The 22,330-nt window shown below is 40.7% G+C and overlaps 1 protein-coding gene across 8 annotated transcripts in view; it reads left to right on the top strand.

Annotated features, from left to right (window-relative positions):
• Smarca2 (SWI/SNF related, matrix associated, actin dependent regulator of chromatin, subfamily a, member 2) overlaps positions 1-12,627 on the top strand; it is a 164,217-nt gene extending 151,590 nt beyond the window's left edge. For all 8 annotated transcript variants that reach the window (XM_047525129.1, XM_047525132.1, XM_047525131.1 and 5 more), the window contains 5 exons: positions 3,350-3,455; positions 3,929-4,030; positions 6,594-6,726; positions 10,307-10,449; positions 11,720-12,627. In XM_047525129.1, the coding sequence (XP_047381085.1) occupies positions 3,350-3,455; positions 3,929-4,030; positions 6,594-6,726; positions 10,307-10,449; positions 11,720-11,755 (520 nt within the window). In that variant the 3' untranslated portion in view covers positions 11,756-12,627. The remainder of the gene's footprint in view (positions 1-3,349; positions 3,456-3,928; positions 4,031-6,593; positions 6,727-10,306; positions 10,450-11,719) is intronic.
• Positions 12,628-22,330: the final 9,703 nt, after the last annotated feature.

The following is a 22,330-nucleotide window of genomic DNA, read 5'->3' as shown; positions in this document are numbered from 1 at the left end:
ACAAATTAAATCTCAGTAGGGTGTGTGGGTGAGCTATGCATGCAGGGCTTGCAAACCACCATTTACAAGTGGTCTGTAAAGCTTTTCCATCTCACACATGTGACATTGTGGCATGTCCCTGTACCCGTTCTCCTTGGTGGAGAGACAAGGTGCTTGCCCACCAATACCTGTAAACTTTTAAGCCTTTAAATTTGTACTGTAGTCCCCCTCCTGCCCCCCATATCTTAGCATAATTCATAGTCTGGAATGGGTCATTGTACAAAATGAGTATGAAATCCAAACCTTCCGTGGACTTACCATAGGTAGCAGTGTACTTCAAGATAGCAATTTATTTAGGCCTTAAATTGTGTAAAATAACATAATGGAAAATACCTTGGGGAGGATAAGTATTTCAACAAAATCAGATCACCTTCTGTAAACCATTGCACAATTAGTCCATTGTTCTATAGTTTTTAAAAAAAATTTTTTAAAGCTTTCTGGCACTGAAAAACAGTTTGAAAAGCCTTTGCTCGGCCCCAGTTTGAGAAGGAAATCCCAGGAAATTCAAAATTCTATCAGGCTGCTTTACTTCCCTTTTTTTTTTTTTTTTTTAAATTTAACCTGTAATTTTGGGAAAAAAGCAAGTTACTGTTGCAATCCCTTAGCAAGTGTTTCTGCCACCTTAGTGCATTCTGTTGGTTATGTGAAAGCTATGTGCTGCCCGGACTCTAGACTCTTCCTGCCTGAGCTACCAGGAAAGCCACTGCTCTGGCAGGGATGGGGAAGGATTTGAGGACATGCGACATATTTGCACCCAGTTGGAAGGAGTAAAAAAATACATAGAAGAATGAAGTTCTGAGCAGTGAGGTACCAAGAGTTAAAAGTAATTGGGAGATTCTCCATTTTTATAGAGAATGACTTCTTGATCCTGGATGGATCATGAAGTATTTGAAGAAGGAAAAATCATAAAGAACTTTCCAGCCATGGAGTGAAAGATAGGTTCATGCTGGTGAACCCAGGTCATAAAAGGGGGATTGGTCATAGTACCATAGTAGAGAAGCATGGGTCATAAAAGGGGGATTGGTCATAGTACCATAGTAGAGAAGGTGGCCAGTAAAGCAAACTGGGGAGTCATGTCCTGGAGGGCACTTAGGTATTTGAATGATCAAGGAAGCAATGTAGTCAAGGCAGCTTCCTTGGGTAGTTTCTGGGTTGTCTTTTTGCCTATGTCCTCTGTTCTTAGGAAAGAAAAAAACAGAATAGGAGGACCAAGTCCAGTGGGACTTTATTTTTGAAATAGAATAAATTTGTTTATTTCTCATTTTACAGTATTGGCACTCAGTCTGAGAACATTCAGCTCTCCTCTTTATGAGCATGGATAACTCCAGACTTGTCTCCTTATAGGGTCTGGGAGTTCCAGGGCCCAAGGACAGAGACAGCAGCCCAAGATTGCTGTTGCCACTGCGCCTCTCTGAGTTTTATTGCACTCTTGATCTATACCACTTATTTTTATTTCACCAGTAGCACAGTTGAAATTAAGGGTATGTCCATCACAGGTGTACAAAGCAAAGAAGTGCTTCTAATCTGTCAATAGAAAAATGACACCATCTGTTGGCAATGTAGAAAATGACACTAAAGATGCCACAGAGGGTCAGGTGCTAAACCCATGATTACAAAGAGGACTGACTCTTGGGTTGGTGCTAGGTTATGAAGAATGCTAATTATAAAGAAGCTATTCAGAAAAATTACTATCTATAAATTCTTCCCCGTTACCTTTCCTATGTTTACCTATGTGAAACAGGGAAAATGTTGATGCATATAAATCTCAGAATGGTAGAAAAATATGCCAGGAATCGTGGCCCTGTGTAGAAGGCGATAATAAATAAAACCGTTTGGGCCGTATACTGCGTGGCATAAATTACAGAGATCCAAATGCATTTCTCAACCTGCAGCCAGTGGGGAGCAGGGGGAATTGGGAGGGTGAACACCTTGGTTCTTGCCACACGCATCTAAAAATCCAGTTCCCTAGTCTCCTTTTTACAAACCTCTTGCTTGTCCCCGATTTTAGTATTCATGAGACCCATATATGCATTAAGAAACAAAACAAAAAACAGTGACCCAGTATAGCAGAAAAACTGGCCCATCCCTTTGACAGAGGATTTTCGGTTAATTTATGCAGGTCCCTTTTGCACTTCAGCTTTTCCCCCACTGGTTGCTAGGCAACCATTTGAGTTACTGCGCATGCCTCTTTTATGATAACTGTCATTATGATTATTTTTTAATTGTGCAACTGGGACTGTGGGTTAAAACAGCATATTGTCACTCATGCTTTGTCACTGCCTTCTCGCATTCCCGCACACTCCTGGAATCACCTGAAATTTACATAGCAGTGATTATGATTCTTTTTGTTGTTGTTGTTTCCGGCTTCACAAAGGAACTAGAGATGGCATCATAAGGTGGAGTGAGAGTTTTGTGAAAAATGACTGTACCATGTATCACAAGCTGTTATTGATCTGGATAGGCCAAATCAGCTATTAGGATCTTTGAACCTCAATTACATATCTTTGTTCCTTTAACCATGACGCTTTCCAATATTAAGGGATGTGAAAGGCTTGTGTTGCTTTGCAGGCTGTTTTTCAAAAAATTGCAGCATGCTAAGAATGTGTCACTTTGAAACCTGCTTTTAAATAAACTCACCACAAATTTGGGGAAGGGTCCAGCAGTGATTCCACAAACAGGAGGCATCCACATTTGCCAAGTACGTTTGTTCTTTTTTGCACAAATTGTTCCACCCAGATAAGTGCCATTAGGCAAGATGAAGGGTTTCCTGGGGCAAGCGATAAAGGTACGCACAGCTCAGTGTGTACAATACTCTAGAAGGAACACAACCAAAAAGATAGTCACGGGTGCATGCAAAAGCTTTTCATCCAGCTTTCCACAGGATATTCTAACATATTGAGTTACTTTCTAAATATAAAGTGAATTTTGAAGACAAAGGAGTATAGAAATAACGCCTATGCATTTTTTAACCAACTCTATTATTCATTTTAAAATGGAATTTTGGGTTGAATAGGTTATTTAAAATATTTCCCTCATAATGAGAGAAATTCAGTCTGAAAGTAATCCCTAGTGCACTTCCCATATCTTGTGTGTTACAGAAGTGGGAATCTAATTGTGTTCTAATGTGATTTGAAGTTGGCACAAGGGGCACTAATCTCCAGAATAGTTGTGGGATTTTCCTCAACTTAAAAAGACCCCGTGTCTATAGGCATGGGATGTAATTTGCTTTGTTGACGTTTTTCTGAAAATAAAACCTTCACCGAGGAGTGCTTGATCTGCTTTGTTTCTGTTTGTCTCACCCATCCTGCAGTTCAGGGCGACAGCTCAGTGAAGTCTTCATTCAGTTACCTTCCAGGAAAGAGTTACCAGAATACTATGAATTAATTAGGAAGCCCGTGGATTTCAAAAAAATAAAGGTAGATATTTTGTTTGCTAATTTTATTCTTCAACTAAATAAAGCAGTCGTGTGCATGTATTGAACTGTAGAGTTGGGGCTCAGCAGTGGTATCCTGTCTGACCACCTGAGACCTACAGAGGGCGTGCCACCAGGAAAGAGGGGATGTCCTTGTGCATGTTACTGACTCATGTATGTAAGAAGTATGTAACTCATGTGGGGAGCCTGTGTTATGTTAGGTTGCCTTTTATTGAAGACCTTTCAGACTCTCCCCTCCCGTGGTAGCTCTTGTCCCCATCCTATGCTTCTTCCTCCCCAAGGAACACTGGTGGGAGGGTCATCTCAGTGAACCATGCCCCCAGGGCTGTGCAGTCCCCCACTTCTGGCAGGGCCCCATGCTGTGAAGACAGAGGGAGTCTCTGGCTTTCTTCACCAACTAATAATCGTTGCATTTGTCCTCTTCTTTCCTCGGATTTCCCCCAAAATTTCCATCAGGAAAGAATCCGTAATCATAAGTACCGGAGCCTGGGAGACCTGGAGAAAGATGTCATGCTTCTGTGTCACAACGCTCAGACCTTCAACTTGGAGGGATCCCAGGTGGGTCTCTAGTTGGAGAAGTTTTTAACCTAAGCATGCCGCTTTTCTTGAAGTGGATCCTTCCACTTTTACCCTATAAATCACTGCCATCCTCTCCCAGAAGGAGAGTGAAAAACTACAAAGCTGTAGCCTGTGCTCCCCGTGTACGTCAGAGGAGGCTTCGGCATTTTTAAATTACCTTTGTGCCATAGCTGTGCCATCTCCTCCCGTTTCCCTTCAAGGTTTGTCTTCCAAGTAGAGGAGGAATTCAAGTCAGTCATTTAAGGTAACGCCGAAAGCCTGCAGTACTGTCTTTGCTTTTATGGAGACTAGCTATTTGATCATATTTACCTTCATTTTATCATAACCTTGCACCAGGAGTTGAATATACCATGATTGAAAACACAGGGGCATAGAGTGCCTCTAATTTCTTTCTTTCTTTTTTTTTTTTTTTTTTAAGAACCTTTTTGTCAGTCCAATTGTAATTCTCTTTGCATTCACTTCTCCATAGTTAGTAAGTCTAAGAGTATACAGGTGACACTGAATTTATCAAAATAACAAGGAGGACACTTCAACTTTAATTACACCTCAGTTACTCTCGCCCTAAGAACTCACTCTCTGTATTTCTGTCCTCTTGCCCGATGAAAGAAAGAAAACCATGACAGGTCAAAGTGGCTGCCAGTCAACGCAGCCAGCGTCATGGCACCACTGAATTCCTTCAGCTGCTCTCCTGACCTTCCTCTTTTGCCTTCACGTCAGTTCCATTCATCAGATTAGACTGTGCCTTTAGCAGACTCTGCATTTCCAGGTTAATGGCAGTATTATCTTAACCATGGCATGAAGATTTGAGACCCTCTGAGAAAGTTATGATGAAAACCAAGACAGAGGAAGGAGGAGCCTTTTGGGAATAATTTATTTTCTGTAGATAGATCTTTGGATCCTTTATGTCAGTATGGCCTTATTGTGATATGCGGATCCCGTTCACCATCTGCCCACTCTCTCACCATCTCACACCTGAAATGGGGTGACAAGTGACTCTTGCTTGGTTTTCCTTCTAGTCTGCCCTGGATACTAGTTTCTTTCTCAACCACCTTCTTATCCTGCCCCTTTACTGCCCCCGGGCTTCAAGGTTCCCCACACCCTTTCTAGACTGAACTTAACCTCGGTAGAGGGCTTTTTACAGTCAACACCTAACCTCAGTCTCTAGCTTCATTTCCTGCCACCAATGTTCCAATCAGATGGGTCCCCTAGACATCTACTTTCTTACATGCACCTCTTCTAGCATTTTTTAAGGTCACTCTAGATTCTCATGCAGTTGCAAATTATACAGAGATCCTGTGCACAGTTTACATCTTTACAAGATGGTAGGATCCTGCACAGAGCGTAGTGTAACAGCAGAGCCAGAGACTGACTTTGATTCAGTACAAGATGCTTCTTTTTAATTCTTAACTCCCCAACCTTTCTCATTTGTTCTCCGTTCCCACCTTGATGGTATCCTCCTTACCCTTAGGATCCATAGATACTCATGTCTCTGGCAAATTATGTCCCAGCGGCCCTCTCCCACAGTGTTCTGTTTACCCCTGGTTCTCCATTTTCCTCTTGTACTTGTTACTGCTCACCACATGTTACCTGGCCACTTTCTTAAGGAATATATTTCTTTTTTCATACATTAAAAGTTTTTTTTTTTTTTATTCACATTGTTGTTCAACTGATCCATAGAACTTTTTCACCTTGCAGAACTTCCATTCTATGTCTCTTAACAACTCTCCTCCTTCCTTACCTTGATCTACTTTGCTTCTGTGCATTGTTAAAAGTGGAATCATTTCAGTATTTGTCTTTTGATGATTGTCTTATTTCACTTAGCATAATGTCCTCGAGGTCATACATGTTTTAGCATGTGACAGGATTTCCTTGCATTTCACAGTGGAATAATAATCCATTGTATGAATATACGTTTTGTTTAGCCATTCATCTGTCTATAGATATTTGGGTTGCTTCTAGCTCTTGGCTATTTTAAATATCGCCCTTAAGCACATGGATATGCAGATATCTTTAAGCCCCTGCTATTAAGTTATTTAGGATAAACAGAAATGGAATTGCTGGATCATATAGTAGTTTTGTTTTTAATTATTTTTAAACTTTCTCTCTCTCAACACCTACACACCTACACAGGGCTGTGCTAAAGGTATATGCATACACTAAAAAAGTCTTGATTGAATGAGTATTGGCTAGCACTGATAAGCTCAGTAACAGGAAATAGCATTTAAAGGTAGCTTTGTCATGGTATTATTGTGTTTAATAGAACAATTCCAATACAAAATTTGGTCTTATAAATAGCCACCTGTCTCCCCCAAGCACACACACAAATTTGAGATTATTTTAACTGCATTTGGACTTGGTCCTATGAGAATGTGTGTGCCTATATTTTGGTCTGTGCTTAACTGTTGGGTTTTCATGTGGGCATAACAACTGATGGTGTTTCCACTGCCATTCGTGAAACACAAAGCTGGCGCGTTGCCTAAGATCACGCTGAGATTGTGTATCTTGGGTCCTCAGCTAACAGACTCCACTTTGACCCCCTCAGATCTATGAAGATTCTATCGTCTTACAGTCAGTGTTTAAGAGTGCTCGGCAGAAAATTGCCAAAGAGGAAGAGAGTGAGGAGGAAAGCAATGAAGAGGAGGAAGAGGAAGAGGAGGAAGAGTCCGAGTCCGAGGGTAAGCCTAAGCACTGGTCCCTGTACTTCCTTGCCAGACAACCTCAGGCCATGTACTGCTCAGGTTTCCTCATCTGTAAAATTGAGGTAAATAAAGAGCTGAGCACTCTGGGAGTGGTGCCTTTGAACGTTAGTACGAACTTGGTCTGAGTACCACCTACTACTTACTACTTCTGAAACCTAGAGGGTGTAGATTGCTGGGCTCCACCCAAGTTTCTGATTCAGTAACCTGTAGTGGGGCTCGGCTCACACATCTCCTTTTCTAACAAGTTCCCATGGGAAACTGATGCTCACAAGCCACACTTTGAAGAAACTGTGATCCATTTTATTCTTCAGAATTTGTTTTGTGTGAGAGAGGCTGTTGTTCTTGCCTTGAAAATTTTGTTCATTGTGGATTTTTGCATGAGTTGTTTTTAAAATATTGCATTAGGATATTATTTGGTACCCTCCTCTGAGTTTTATGCCCAAGGCGGTAACCTTAACATTTCAAAGGTGAAGGCTGCCTTCAAAGGTCTAAAATTTCTTCTTACCTAAATATTTTCACCCCATACCTGCCCTCAATACATCCCGTGAGTTATATCTGTACTGTTTGCACACGTGGGGCCATACTTGAAAAAAATTACTAGGCTTATTTCTAATTATATACTTACTACTGTTGTTTTAAAATATTTTTCAAAAATTTCTACAATTCCATTAACCAATATCTAATTCAACATTTTGAGGAATTTCCTCCCAGTATTTTGAACATATTTGTTCATAGCAATGAGTGTTGCTCCGCATCAAGATATGTTAATGTGGATAATAAAATCCATTAATAAATGTACCAAAATATATTAATTTTACTACTGGAACCAGGCCATTTCCTTTATTTCAAATAACTTGGGTTTCGTTTTTTTATTTGCTGTACTGGGGATTAGAACCCAGGATCTCTTGCATGCTAGTCAGGTGCTTCACCACTGAGCAATACTCCCAGCCATGAAAACTTTTTAAAAAATTCTGATGCATACGTATTACCACAGAGTTGTTTATCTTCTCACCAGCACAGTACCTAAATGCCTCTCTCCATACCCTCCAGCAGATGCTTTATTATTTTTATTGATTTTTGCCTTTTGTCCTGAATTTAACCTTTCTCAGTTTCACATGGTTATTTCCCAGTATGTGATGAGTAAATCTGCATGAGCTCCCTTATTTCATTGTTTTAGGGCCAAATTGCTAATGTATTTTCAAATAGCTGCCCATCTATCAATTTCAATTTTTATCTCCCACTTATATCTCTTGAGACTTGTTAATTTTCTGTTGATGCCATAACCAAGTACCACCCACAGTGGCTTAACACAACACAAATTTATCATCTCACAGTATTGTAGGTCACAAGTTCAGCTTGGGTCTCTCTGAACTAAAATCAAGATGGCAGCATCCTTGATTTTCCTTGCTCATCTTGGTTGTTGGCAGAATTCAGTTGCTTGTGGTGGTAGGAGCAGGGTTTGTTTTCGTGCTGGCTAGTGCTCCATCTTTAAACATAGCAGTGGCAAGTGGAACCCTTCTTGGGTTGCATCGCTTTGAACCTCTCTTTTAAAGTGGAAGTCCTTAAGAAACTTAGGCGGTTACAATGACTCACCTGGGTAAATCCTGAATAATCTCCCCACCTTGGAGTCAACTGATGAGGACCTTACTCCATTTTGCCATGTCTGGTAACAGGTTCTGGGATTGGGATGTGGACATCTCTTGGGGAGAAGAGAAACTGATCCTCTGCCTACCAAGCTCAGTACTGAGAACTTTTCAGGTGTGCATATGCTGGCATAAGAAAACCTTAGGAAGCTGTTGTTAGGACTCACCTGATGGTTTGGTTTATTAGCTTGCTTGTCCACAGCAGCTTGTCAGGTGGGTTTTTCAGAGGTACAAATTCACTAGCACACAGGATGATAATTTTAGAGTGTCCCTTGGTTCACTGGGATTATGTTCTTAAAGATGTGTTTTCTTGCCTTTATTGCCAGTCCTTTGTTCTCTTATTCCCTGCATGGATTTCTATACTCCCAGGTCCAGAATATGTACCCTGTATAGATGAAGACACTTCACTTTTCCTCTCCAAATTACTTAAAAATCCCCCGTATGACTGGCTGATGGCATCAATTTTTTTGAAATGACTCCCCATATCTTTATACATTTCCATTAATCTTTTTGTCTCCAATCTTGTGCTAAATTACTACACCCAAGGTTCACCATCTTATAGCAAATTAAACAGCAGACGTCTGGGTATAGAAGGAGTAGAACCTGGCCTGGGAATTCTGTTTCGTGTACTAGGATTTGCAGCCTTTGACCCTGTCGATATGGAAGAAGGGCCTAGGCAGCCACAACATCAGTCCTCTCATCTCTTTCGATAACTTACGTTTCCCCAGGAGATTTGTGTACATGTTTCATGGATCCATTCACCTCACAAAAGAAGTTTGAAGATTTCTTATTCTAAGATTCCTTCCACAGCTTTGAGTCCCTCCTCTACAATATCTATATCCAAGTGCCTTGAAACCCACCAAATGTGATATTCTAGCAAAACTGGTTTGAAGGAAAGCCCCATGTTCCCAGTGACCTCACTGTCAAATACTGAATGTGCTGTCAGTGGGTGGCTGTCCCACAAAGCCAGGGAGCAGATTCGCTTGTCACTTGGGATACACACCTATGTCCTTACAGCACTTTGAATGTTCCTCTCATGGCATTTTTAGTCCTGTGAGAATAGAAATGAGTGCAGTCATTCTGATGGCTAATTTGACAGGGATACTAATAGAATTGTACCATGTGGATGTGTCTGTCATGCCTCCCCCAAATTCTGTTAAGCTAGGTTAATAACTAGATTTACAGCTGCTCCGTTGGTCCTGGCAGTAAAGCTTAAGCACCCATCACTGTGGGACTGGTTAGATAACAGTGTCTCATAAGATGGAAACTTTTTAAGTGCTAGACAAGGAAATGCCCCACACGTGAGTAACAAGCAAGGTATGGACTATGAAAATTCAAGTGTATGAAAAATTATGCACACAGAGAAATGGATGTAGGACTATACTTCCCCCACCACCAAAATAATTGCCAGAAAGTAGAACTAACTGTAGGGAGAGAGACAAGAGATGAGGAAAAGAAATTTTCAAGAGCATGTCTTGATTTTACTTTCCATTTTATGCCTGTGTCATTCAAACTGCTATTCAACTCTAGCTGACTATTTTTAAATCAACTAGAGTTACCTACACTGTAAAAGTATTGGCTTCCTTTATTATGCTTTACACTTATTTTTTAATACAAAATTTCTATTAAATAACTGCGCACACACCTCTCCTGTTTAGCCACTAGGAGAAAGGAAAAGGACCTAGTCACCTGAGACATCTGCTTCTCTGTCACTGTTTCATGTGACTGTAATTTCCCACACAGGCATGTCCACCTGTCAACATGCGGGGGGCAACTAGACCAGAAAACGGGGTGTTGGGAGGTTCTGGGCATTCTGGAACCTTCAGTTTGTTCTTCTAGTGAGATCATTTTACTCTTTGTAGAAAGACTTGCCTGCAAATCTTCCTTGGTTTCTGTTTTGTTTTTTTTTGTAGCAAAATCTGTTAAGGTGAAAATCAAGCTCAATAAAAAAGATGAGAAAGGCCGGGACAAAGGAAAGGGCAAGAAAAGGCCAAATCGAGGAAAAGCCAAACCCGTAGTGAGCGATTTTGACAGCGACGAAGAACAGGATGAAAACGTAAGTGTGCCGGCCGCGCCCTACTCGCCACTTCTCGCCCTGAGAGGTTCTGTGAGGACCGATGTGAACAGAGCTGCATGATTAAAACAAGCGATACACTAGCCCCAAACTCTTTGATCTTATAGTATCAACAAATGAAATGCTTCTAAATCAATTGCCCTTCCCCCCTTACTTTTGTCTTCCCATGTATATACTTACAGTTTTCTTCATGGCCGATTAATATTTTATATTCATCACACCCAGCATGGTGCCTAGTGTATAGCAGATTAGATGAACTGATGATTAAAGAAAGAGCAAATGTGTGATGTCAATTTTGTGTTGCTACCTAAGGTGCCATACAATTAAATACTTAGACTTGGTTTTTTGTTGTTGTTGTTGTTTGTTTTTTGCAGTGCTGGGGATCAAACCCAGGGCCCTGAGCTTATAAGACAAGCACTTTACCAACTGAGCTATCTCCCCAGCCCTTAGACTTGTTATTTTTAATATTTAGAAAATTCAGGCAGCATTTATGAGCTAAGCCCTGACATAGATGCATATTTACTGCTTGTGTTAGCATCATGTGAAAGATATCACTGTTAAGATTTCGCACGTTACAGAAACCAGTTCTTAGCTTATGTATGGTTTGCTCCAGGTCATGGAGCTGGATTTAGTCCTGGGTAGTGTAACCCTGTCTAGCACATGCAGCTCACCTGTTCCATAGAACAGCAGCAGACACTCCTAAACTGCCTTCCACCTTGTTCACTTGCCTGAGGAGCTTGGGTCCCCTGTCCTCCACCCCCTCTCTCTTTTTCTTTCTAGGAAGGTGGTTTTCCATTTTAGTACCTATGCTAGCGCAATTTTCCTTCAATACATTGCCACTCTGGTCCGGCTGGCAAGTTTCAGAACTTATCATCCCACCCTTATCCTAAAAACCTGACCCAAGTGTTTTCAAATGTACTTAAAATACTGTTTTCTTTCGATGACTTACCAAAGGACAGGTTTCAAATGCCTGGTAATCCTTCTCCCATGAGTTTTCTGAAACAGAGCTAAAAACAAATTACCCCAAAACTTTTGAAGCTCTAGGGAAAGACAGCAGAGAGCAGCATAGCTTGTAGGTGTTGTGTGCAATTTTCTAGGAACTCCCCTGCTTGACCTCTAGGTCTGACCTTCTACACCTTTCTAGGTGTAGAAAAGAGCCTGAGGATTAAAGGTCATCTCTTTCCTACTTTGCCTCTTGTTTGTTTATTTTCCTTCAACGTGGGATTTTGTTTCGTTTCATTTTTACTTACAGGAGCAGTCAGAAGCAAGTGGGACTGATGACGAGTGATCCTATGGACCTTTTTCCATGGTAGAACTGAACACTTTCCTTCCCCTTCTCTCTCATTTCTACCCAGTGAGTTCATTGTTATTTGGGTGCTGGGTTGTTTCTATGTCTTCATCATCATCTATAAACTAGCTTTAGGATAGTGCCCGACAAACATATGATATCATGGTGTAAAAAAACTCACACAAATATTTGTAACATATTGTGACCAAATGGGCCTCAAAGATTCAAAGATTAAAACAAGCTTTTGATGGAAAATACGTGGGTGGATAGTATATTTCTATGGGTGGGTCTAATTTGGTAACGGTTTGATTGTGCCTGGTTTTATCACCTGTTCAGATGAGATTTTTGTCTTTTGTAGCACTGATAACCAGGAGAAGCCATTAAAAGCCACTGGTTATTTTATTTTTCATCAGGCAATTTTCAAGATTTTTATTTGTTCGGTATTGTTTTTTTTTACACTGTGGTACATATAAGCAACTTTAATAGGTGATAAATGTACAGTAGTTAGATTTCACCTGCATATACATTTTTCCATTTTATGCTCTATGATCTGAAAAACAAATGCTTTTTGAATTGTATAAGATTTATGTCTACTGTAAACATTGCTTAAATTTTTTTTCTCTTGGTTTAAAAAGTTTTTGAAAACGCTATTGAATATTGCAATCTATATAGTGTACTGGATGGCTTCTTTTGTCCACCTGATCTCCTCTGTTACCAATGTGTATTGTCTCCTTCTCCCTAAAGTGTACTTAATCTTTGCTTTCTTTGCACAATGTCTTTGGTTGCAAGTCATAAGCCTGAGGCAAATAAAATTCCAGTAATTTCGAAGAATGTGGTGTTGGTGCTTTCCTAATAAAGAGATAATTTAGCTCAACAAATGTTGCCTCTTTTTTTTTGAATCCTAGGGGATTAAGTGTGGCAGTTTCCTGCAGAGAACTGGGCAGGTTCTTTGTGGGGAAAGAATCCACAGGACCTGCTTCCTGGAATGATCTAGGTGTATTACAAAGGACAGGAGACTATTGCTTCCCTGACTGTAGGTAGCAAGACGGTGCCACGGACCAAGACACACTAAGTCCCATTCAGCCTTGTCTCATGGCTTAGTTCTATATATTAGCCAGAAAAAATCTCTAAAGCTATTTATATTTTGGAAGATCTGCCCAGAACACATCTGTATACCCTTCTACTAAGGTCCAATGATCATTACATTTTATCCTCCCTCTCCCCTTTTCAGTAAACCATTGAAATATAAAATTCACTCATCACAACACTTCATCCCATATTTTAGCATGAATCTAATAGGCCAGCCACAGTCCTATGACTCCCAAAAGAAATTAGCAATAGTTGTTAATACCTAAGGTACAAGCCATAGTCCCATTTTCACAGTTGTCCTAAAATTGCCTCATATGTGTTTTTGACTACGAGCTTATCAAGGTACATACTTTGCATTTAGTTGTTATGTTTATCTTTTTATTAAAGTTCTTAAGAAGCCAGCCCAAAGATGGGCGCATTCCTTCCCTAAAACTGATGATCGGATCACAATGTATGCATTTCCCTTCCTCAATAGTGGGGTGGGTGGGAACTTCATTTAGAATTGTCAAGAACTCAGGTGGAACTGCCAATGTTGTGTCCTACTTTGAGTCTCAAAGGAAATTTGACCCACACCAAGCTCTCCTGAGAAACCCCTCTCCCTAAATATCAACTCTCATGTATGAATTCCAGTTGTGGGATTTGCCAACTACAAGAGGATTGGAGATGTCTGTGAAAGAATAAGCCATATGAGGTTTTTCTTACTGAGATGATTTAGTTTCAGTTCAAAGAAAATAGTCTTTCCCTGCTTCCATCTCTGAATTTTCTAAATTTTATGTGCTTTTTGCAGTCTCTTGACTTCAGAGGTATTGCTGTCCTAAAGCTATCAAAACCATTGTCTTTATGGTTCAAGATCTTTTGTGCGAGTGTTTTCTAATCCTGCTGCTGCGTTGCTCTATAATGGAAGTGAGAGCCACCCCGCTCTCTCCTACCCATCATATGAATCCTCCCTTGGTCTGGCATATGCATGTTATATGTACACCACACCTGTTATCACTGAGGAGCTGTCTCAACTCTGCATCACAATGTCTGTCATTCACCTTTATCTCATCATGTAAGCATTACATCATAACAAGGAAAACAAATGCACACTAAGATATGCTCTCTGGTGCCTGGAAAAATGTGAATGTGGTGACCACCTTTATTCATGGCTGACCCCCACCTGGTGGGTGGGTCAGTCATGGCAGCCATGATCTCGGATACCACAGTGGTGAGGCGGCAGCAGAGCGGTGAGCCACCCTGAGCATGCACATCAACCTGTTTACCACATCATGGCAGCCATTTAGTTCAGCAGTTGCTGAACCTCGGAAGGCTTAGTTATTTGCAGGCTCTGGTTTATTAGGAACAAAGGGAGGAAGCTGAGAGGATCAGGCCATGCACTGGGTCCTTGACTTGCATCATTATATTCGGCTGCAAGAACCTTGTAAAGAATGTATAGTTCTTGTTCCCATTTTACAAATAAGGAGAATGCAAACCAGATTGAATAGTGTGGCCTGTGCACCAAAGCCACCTTTGGAAGGTGAACTGATTTGACTTCAGAGCACACATTCCTTGCTGCCCCACCTCTCTAGTGATGAATCTGAGAACTGATCTTGTTGATAAGCCCCAGGCACCCGTATGCCTGATACATTGACACAACTGGGCCTGCTACAAAGACAAGTCCTGCCTTAGTCTTCTACTTCCTAAGAATGGAGTTGACCACTGAAACGCACTTTTCTTGTCTGAGCACTACTACCATGGCTCTTTCCCCACAGGATGTTCCCTTAGGCCCAAGCTATAGGCAGATGTTAAAACACTAGTGGGGGCCAGCTATGACTATAGAAATCAAGTTCACATTTGACCCGCCCAGTGACAGCACCAAGTTTCCAGAGGCACCTGACAGGGTATGCTTAACATGCAATCACAGTGGCCCCTCTCCCATCCCCCGTCTGCTCTTTTACACTCCATGGTTTCAGTTGCCCTGAGTCAAATGTAGTCTGAAAATATTAAATGGAAAATTCCAGAAATAAGTTTTAAATGGTGTTCTGTAGTGGTGTGACAAGACCTCACACCACCCTACTCTGTCCTACCCAGCACACGAATCCTCACTTTGTCCTTTGTCCTCATGCTGTATATACTCCTTACCCCTCAGTCTCTGAGTTGCCAGATCAACCCACCGTGGCAGTATTGCAGAACTCATGTTGAAGTAAGAAGATCGATGATAGGGTAGCTATATACCACAAGGCTACTTCATTTCACTTTATCTTATGTAGCCATTGTGTCATCTCATGTTATCACAACAAGGGTGAGTACAGTACAATAAGATACTTTTGAGAAGGACTCCATATTCACATAACATTGCAGTATTGAGTTAGCTTTCCATTGCTATAGCAAATACCTGAGGGTTGTTTTGAATCACAATTTTAGAGGTTCCAGCTCATGCTAAGTTGGCCCTGTTGCATTGGGTGAGGCAGCATGGATGGCAGGAGTGTGAGACAGAGTAAAACCACTGGCTTCTTGACTAGAAAGCAGGAAAGGAAGAGAACAGGGCTGGATTCCCAGAATTCCCATCAGGGGCATGTTCCCTGTGCTCTAAAGACCTCCTGTGAGGCCCCACCTCCTGAAGGTTCAACCACTCCCAACAGCACCACCTGGGATCTATCCTGGCCTCTTGACTACATAAGTCCCTCAGCCCTAGAATGGGATGTTCTAAGTATAAACCTCTTGATTTCTAATTAAAGAGGTTATACAGCCCAAATGTATGGGAACTGGATACCATCACATATCATTTAACAATGGGATATATCCTGAGAAGCGTGTTGTCAGGTTGTGTAAACATCTTGTCATTACTTATATAAAACTAAGATGGCCACAGTGTCACAATATAATCTTAGGGGAACACCACCATATGTGCAGTCAAAAACGTGGGGCATGACTGTACAGTGTAGCAAGAACGTAATGGTTTTTAACAACCTCCTTTCTTAAGTTACTATTTATCTTTATAATTTTTTTCAGGTGAAAGACAGTTGTGGCCCTGGCCTAGAAATCAAATATGTGGGTTATTCTGGGCTTTGCCTGACTTGTTTGAATTTCAGTTTCCTCTACAAAATGTGAAAAGTGAGCTGTTCAATAATTCTAAGCCTTGCAGTGGACATATGCTTTTACATTGCCAAAGGTTTCCATTATGTTAGAAAAAAGTGACTTGGAAATGTCATAAAACATCCAGAAAGATTCACGAGATTAAGGAATAGCCTGGAGGTGACTTTTAAGGGCCCTTCAAGCATTGATGGTTTGGATATCAGTATTTCTCAAAGTGTGGTCCCTGGACTTGCAGCACAAGTGTCACTTGGAAACATTGTAAATGCAAATTCTCATGTCATCTGAGACCCTCTGAATCAGAAACTGAGGGAGGGGCAGAGCAGTCTCTCTAACAAGCCCCAGGCGCTTCGGATGCATGCTCAGGTTTGAGAACCACTGCTCTAAATCCATCTGATTCTTAATCTCTAATCATTTCATTCCTGGGAACAAATGAGGCCATATTGGTCTTGAATGAGATCACTGGTACAGGCATGAATACCCAGCACACAATTGCCATTCTAGAAAAAAAGTTAGTCAACATAAATGGGAATAACTGATAAGGCTATGTTTCTCTGTTCTGTCAGCTCTTCTGTCATACATGTTACAAGGCAGCAATCTTCATTTATGCCTGACTTAGACCTCATTCAGATTGATTTTAACAGTTGGGGGAAATATCTTTGGCTTGCTTAGCAGAAACATAAAGACATTCTCCCCTTATGAATAAATGTCATTCCCACTGGAATTTTATGTTAACAATCAATCTCACGACACAGATATCTAGGAGGAATGGGCAAGTCTAACCATTTAGCATTCTGCATTGAACTAGATGAAGTGCCATTTCTATCCTTGTTTATATAGTGAATGAATCTGAGGATCTGACTGTTTTGCCTGGGAGGTGGGGGTAATGACAAATGTTGGGGACCTGGGGGAGCAATCAGAATGACAGGGTTAGAATGGCTTGACTTTGATCCAGGTGAGCTGTGTGTGTCCCTGGTGTTGTTTAGGACACTGGGCTTAATGGAGGGCAGCAGTGACATGTTCCAGATGACTGAGTCCCTTTATGCAAGAGGTGTTTGTGTTCTGCATCACATTCTGTAAGGATTTTCCGACAGTGTTTTCCTAGTTGAATCAAGTAAGGCCACCAAGTCTGGAGACTACAGAGAAGCCAGTTTCCTGTTTATAAACTTTGCTTTTTGTTATATACAAGAAAGAGGCCTCATCCTCTGCAAACCAAGAGCAGCTGTGAAGCAAGGCTCACTGTGGGATTATAAACCTCAAAGAGAACAGACTCATAGTCCCTCAAGCAAATACATGTATTTTTTAATTCTCTTGTAAAAGTTTTAATTAAATTCCTTCTCTAGGATTATAAAACGGATGTGTCCACCACAACCAGTGAAATAGTACAAAGAATATTAATTTAGAATTTGCCTCCCACTAGGCAATCGGCTTTAAAGGCCTGATGTGGTCACCTTTCTTCTTGGTCACGTAAACACATACAAGCAGGTATGCTGGAAAATGTCAACTCTCTAGCTATCACCAGTACAACCTGTTCACAAGAGGAAGCTGAATCCTGTAAGAAGCCTGCCATCTTGATAGTATCTTTGAGGGAGAGCAAGATCAGATTTTATTAAAATTTGATTTCATGTGTGTCTTTCCATATTGGATATGATTAGGATTCAGTATAGGTTGTGACATAATTTATGACTGGTGGAAATAGCAAGGGGAGAATTTTGAAGGAGGGTCAAATAATCTTAGGGCATGACTCTCAATCAAAGCTTCCTACTGAAGAGTTTGTATGTCTTTGAGGAAGCGCCTGTACAAGCAGCCTGGGCAAGAGTCTCCTGGACTCTGTGCTAAGGAAGACAAAGGATTCTAAAGTCATAGCCTGAAAACTCTATGGGGATAAATGGCATTAGTTCTCAACTCTACTTTAAGGATGTTTCAAGCTTTCTCTTTGGGTTTAAAACAAAAAATACTATCGTCTGCAACTTGTCTTTCCCACTTAACAATAAATTGAGTATTTTCTTCCAAGTCCAGAAACAAAGACTGAACTTCTTTTCTTCTATTATAAAGAATATTAGTTACACTCTTTTCCATTATAAAAGGAATACATGCACATTGTAGAGACGGTGGAAGTGCGTGCTATGGTTTGTGTGTGATCTGAGGGTCCTCCAAAGGCTACATGTAAAGGGTTGGTCCTCAGGGAGGAACGGCTCCTGGGAGGACGGGTCTTATGGGAGGTCTTTAGGTCACTGAGGATGCACTTCCAAAGAGGACTGTGGCACCCCAGGTGAATCTCTATTTTTCTGGCTCAACATAACTACTTTTTTCCTGAAAAAGGGTAGTACCAGCTCCTGCCATTACCATCTAATGCCCTCATCAGAGGTCAGATCAATGAGGCCCACTGACCTGGGACCATGAACCTCTAAAAATGTGAGTTAAATAAACCTCTTTTCTTCAGGAGTAGGCTGCCTCAGGTAGTTCACTATAATAACACAAAGTTGTCTAATCCAGTAGGAAATTTTTTTAAAAATTCACTTGTAATATTATCCCTCAGAGAGATGACCTGCAGCCTCTGTGCAGCATGTAAGGACTTTAATATCTCCTTACCATTCACACGACAAGAGAAAAATAGAACAAACTGAGAGTCAGCAACTCTTCTTAGCTTCATCCTAGAATGGTGATCACAGGGCAGGAGACAGTCTCTGAAAGTAAACAGGCAGATGTGGAGTCATAATCTGAGCAACCACCCAGGGGCTGAAAACTCACAGGAAGCAGTACCAAGGCAGGAAAACGAATCTGACATTAAGGAATTGCTGAAAGCTCTGCTACTCAGATTGAGAACTAAAAGCTCCGAGAAGTGAGTTTTACCTTCAGGAGCCCCATCAGGTGCTCACAGTGAAAATCTGGAACACGGCATCTTGTGTTTCTGAAAGGGGAAGGGACAAAATAGACATTTTAAATACATTCAAGGTATTTTGTTCACGTGGCCTGTCGGCAAGACGAAGTCTTCCATCAAAGCCTAACCTACAGGGGCTTTTCCAGAATGTGACCAACCTGGCAGGAGGGAAGTACCCAACTGCAATAACCTCTAGCCTTCCTGTTTCTTCTGGTGCCAGGGACAAAATGAAACTGAGAGGCATTTGTACACTTGTGAAGGTCATAGCCCAGGGGCACAGTCTCTAATAGACTGAGACCCAATCAAAACTCTAGGAATCTCCTCCTCCCTGACACCCCACTAGTAGTTGGTCCCTATATAAAAACAGGGCAGTACAGTGAAAAAGAGCTAGGCAGGTAAGGTGGTATTTTACAACTCTCTAGGGAAATACAAGACAACAGGGAAGATGAAAATAAGGATCCCAGAGGAAAGTGTAGTCTAGACCCATAGCAAGTAGTTAGCACAGCCTAACCCAGTCAGATATATACAACAGCCACACACCAAGACGAGTTATCTCAGTTCTTTTGACTCAGTATATTAGGTCCTGCTTGGAGCAAAAAAATGACAAGGTACACTAAGAAACAAAAACTGCATTTTGAAACAAGAGAGTAAGCATCCGAGTCAGACATATGACAGAGATACTAGAATTACAATGATCAGACACAGAGTGTAAAACAACTAAGATTAATATGCTAAGAAGTCTAATGGATAAAGTAGACTACATGTAAGAAGGGATAGGTAGTCCTGGGTGGTGGCGTACACCTGTAATCCCAGGACCTCAGGAGGCTGAGCAAAGAGGACCACAAATTTAAGGCCAGCATTAGCAACTTCGTGAGAAGAGACTCTGAGACTGAGGCAGGAGGATCACAAGTTGAAAGCCAGTCTCAGCAACTTAGTGAGACCCCTGCCTCAAATTAAAAAAAAAAAAAAATTAAGGCTGGGATCTAGCTCAGTAGTAAAGAGCTCCTGGGTTCAGTTCCCAGTACAGGCCCCCTGCCCCCCCCCAAAAAAAAACCATTTTTATTGCCCTAAAAGGTTTTCTCACACCCCTTTGCCATCAGCCTGCCTCTTCCCCTGACCCCAGTCTCAATCAGCTTCCTTACACCATAGTTTTGCCTTTTCTAAAATGTCATAGAAGTAGAATTATACCTTATTATAGTCTTCTGTATCTGATTTTTTTCAATTAACAAAATGTTTTTGAGATTCACTCATGGTACATTATTTTTGTGCCTTTTTCCTGTTGAGTATCATTCATTCCATAGTTTTAATATTACACAATTTGATTATCCACTCACCTTCACGGACAATGGTGATGGATGTCTGGGTTATTCCCAGTTTTTGGTTATTACCAATAAGGCTGCTCTAAACACTGACAATACAGATCTTCTTGTAGACATTTTCGATCTTCACAGGTTACTGAGGTATGAGATTACTAGGTTATGTGGTAAGGCTTTTTTTTTTATGGTAAGGGCTTAACTATATAAAATAATAGCAATTAGATATCTGTTAGGAAAAAAAGAAGTGAACATCATTCATTACCTCATGCCATACACAAAATGAACTTAACATGAGTCAAAATAGCTCTTAAATTTAATGATAAAATATTACATTCTGTTACGGTTTGGATGTGAGGTATCCCCCAAAAGCTCACATGTGAGAATGCAGGAAGGTTCAGAGGAGAAACGATTGGGTTATAAGAGTCTTAATCCAATCAGTGAATTCATTGCTGATGGGATTAATTGAAGGGATAGGATGTGACTGGAGAAGATTGGATTTGGGACATGGCTTTGGGGTATATATTTTGTATCTGGAGAGCGGAGGCACTCCTCCCTCTTCCTCCCTTGCTCCTTTCCTCCCTCTCTCCCTCTGCTTGTTGATAATGGAAGCTGCTTCCCTCTGCCATGCTCTTCCGCCATGATGTTCTGCCTCACCTGGAGACCTGAGGAATGGAACTGGCCTTCTATGGATTAAGACCTCTGAAACCGTGAGCCCTCAAATAAACCTTTCCTCCTCTATAATTATGCTGGTCAGGTCATTTAGTCACAGCAGCGAAAAAGCTGACTAAAACACAATTATAGGAGAAAACAAAATATTTGTGATGTTGTATTATAAAGATATTTTGTAAACAGGACACAAAAATCAAGAAACAAAAATATTGACAAAATGGACTTCTTCAAAATTAAAAACCTTTGCTCTTTGAAGGACACAGCTCTGAAAACAAGGCAAACCACAGACTAGAAAAAAATATTTGCCATCATATATCTACAAAAACACTTGTGCCTAGAATATGTGTGTGTGTGTGTGTGTGTGTGTGTGTGTTACAATTCAATAAAAAGACAAACTACCCAGTAAGAAAGGAGCAAAAGATGTGAATAGAAGCTTCACAAAAGATAAATGAAGAGTTTAATTGTGATGGGTTGACAGATCTGACTCCATGAGAATGTTATAGACCAGACTCTAAGGAAAATGACTAAACAGACTCCATTTTGCTCTGAGACTCCATGTTATGTAGGAAATAAACTTCTCCCATGGGAACACCCCACCTCTGTGCCCATCATCAGTTACTTGGTGTGACATGTTTAATAATATACAATGGCAACTCCTATGTAGTAAAGAATTACTCTCTTTTGATTCCTATTGCTCCTAAACCATGTACCATGTGAACAGTGATTGTGTGGATATTAGTAACCATTCTTTAGTTTGTACCTAGGTAAGGGTCATTTTGACCCACTTCCCCCTCTGTCAATGATCTCATGATGTTAGTTTGTAATTTCGAATCATAGCAACAGACACTTATGATTAATGTGATTTTTGGTATAAGAACCCCTACAACCCTGTGGTCGGGGCTGTTCTCCCAATAGCCATTTTTTGGGGCGTTGTGTAAGACAGTCAGTCGGCCGGCTTAATAAAGACTCTCAAATTTGGACTTCTCAGTGGTGATCGGTCTGTTCTTAAGTTGTGCCCCATAACATAATAAACGCATAAAAAGATGCTCAACACTCCTCATCATTTGAAGCAAACTAAAGCTACAACAAAATACCACTACACACCCACTCCAATGGCTAAAGCAAAAAAGATGGACAATAAGACATGGGCAACTAGAATTCATGCACTGATGTTGGGAACACAATGGTTTGCATATATTGAGAGTCATTCTTTTCAGTAGTTGTATGACATTCCAGTGCCATAGGTATGTCATAATTTAGATTATACTTGCTCTTCTAACACATATTTGAATTGATACCATTTGGGATTTTTTTTCCCCTACTGTAAGTAATTCTAGCAAATAAATTAAACCCTCTTTGACTATAATTTTGAACGATTTTTAAAAACAATAAGCCAAATTACCTTTAAGTCATTACTGAAAATATTTTCTTTTCAATGGGTTTAAAATAAAACACCTCAAGTTAATTGCTTTTTCTCTCAGTCATATTTATTTTGGTCAGTTAAAACTTCTAGACACTTCTTATTTGCATAACACTCCAATTTTCTCT

The sequence above is a fragment of the Sciurus carolinensis genome, chromosome 14 (genome assembly GCF_902686445.1).
Source record: "Sciurus carolinensis chromosome 14, mSciCar1.2, whole genome shotgun sequence".
Lineage (NCBI taxonomy): Eukaryota > Metazoa > Chordata > Mammalia > Rodentia > Sciuridae > Sciurus > Sciurus carolinensis.
This window is presented reverse-complemented; position numbering and strand designations above follow the sequence as displayed.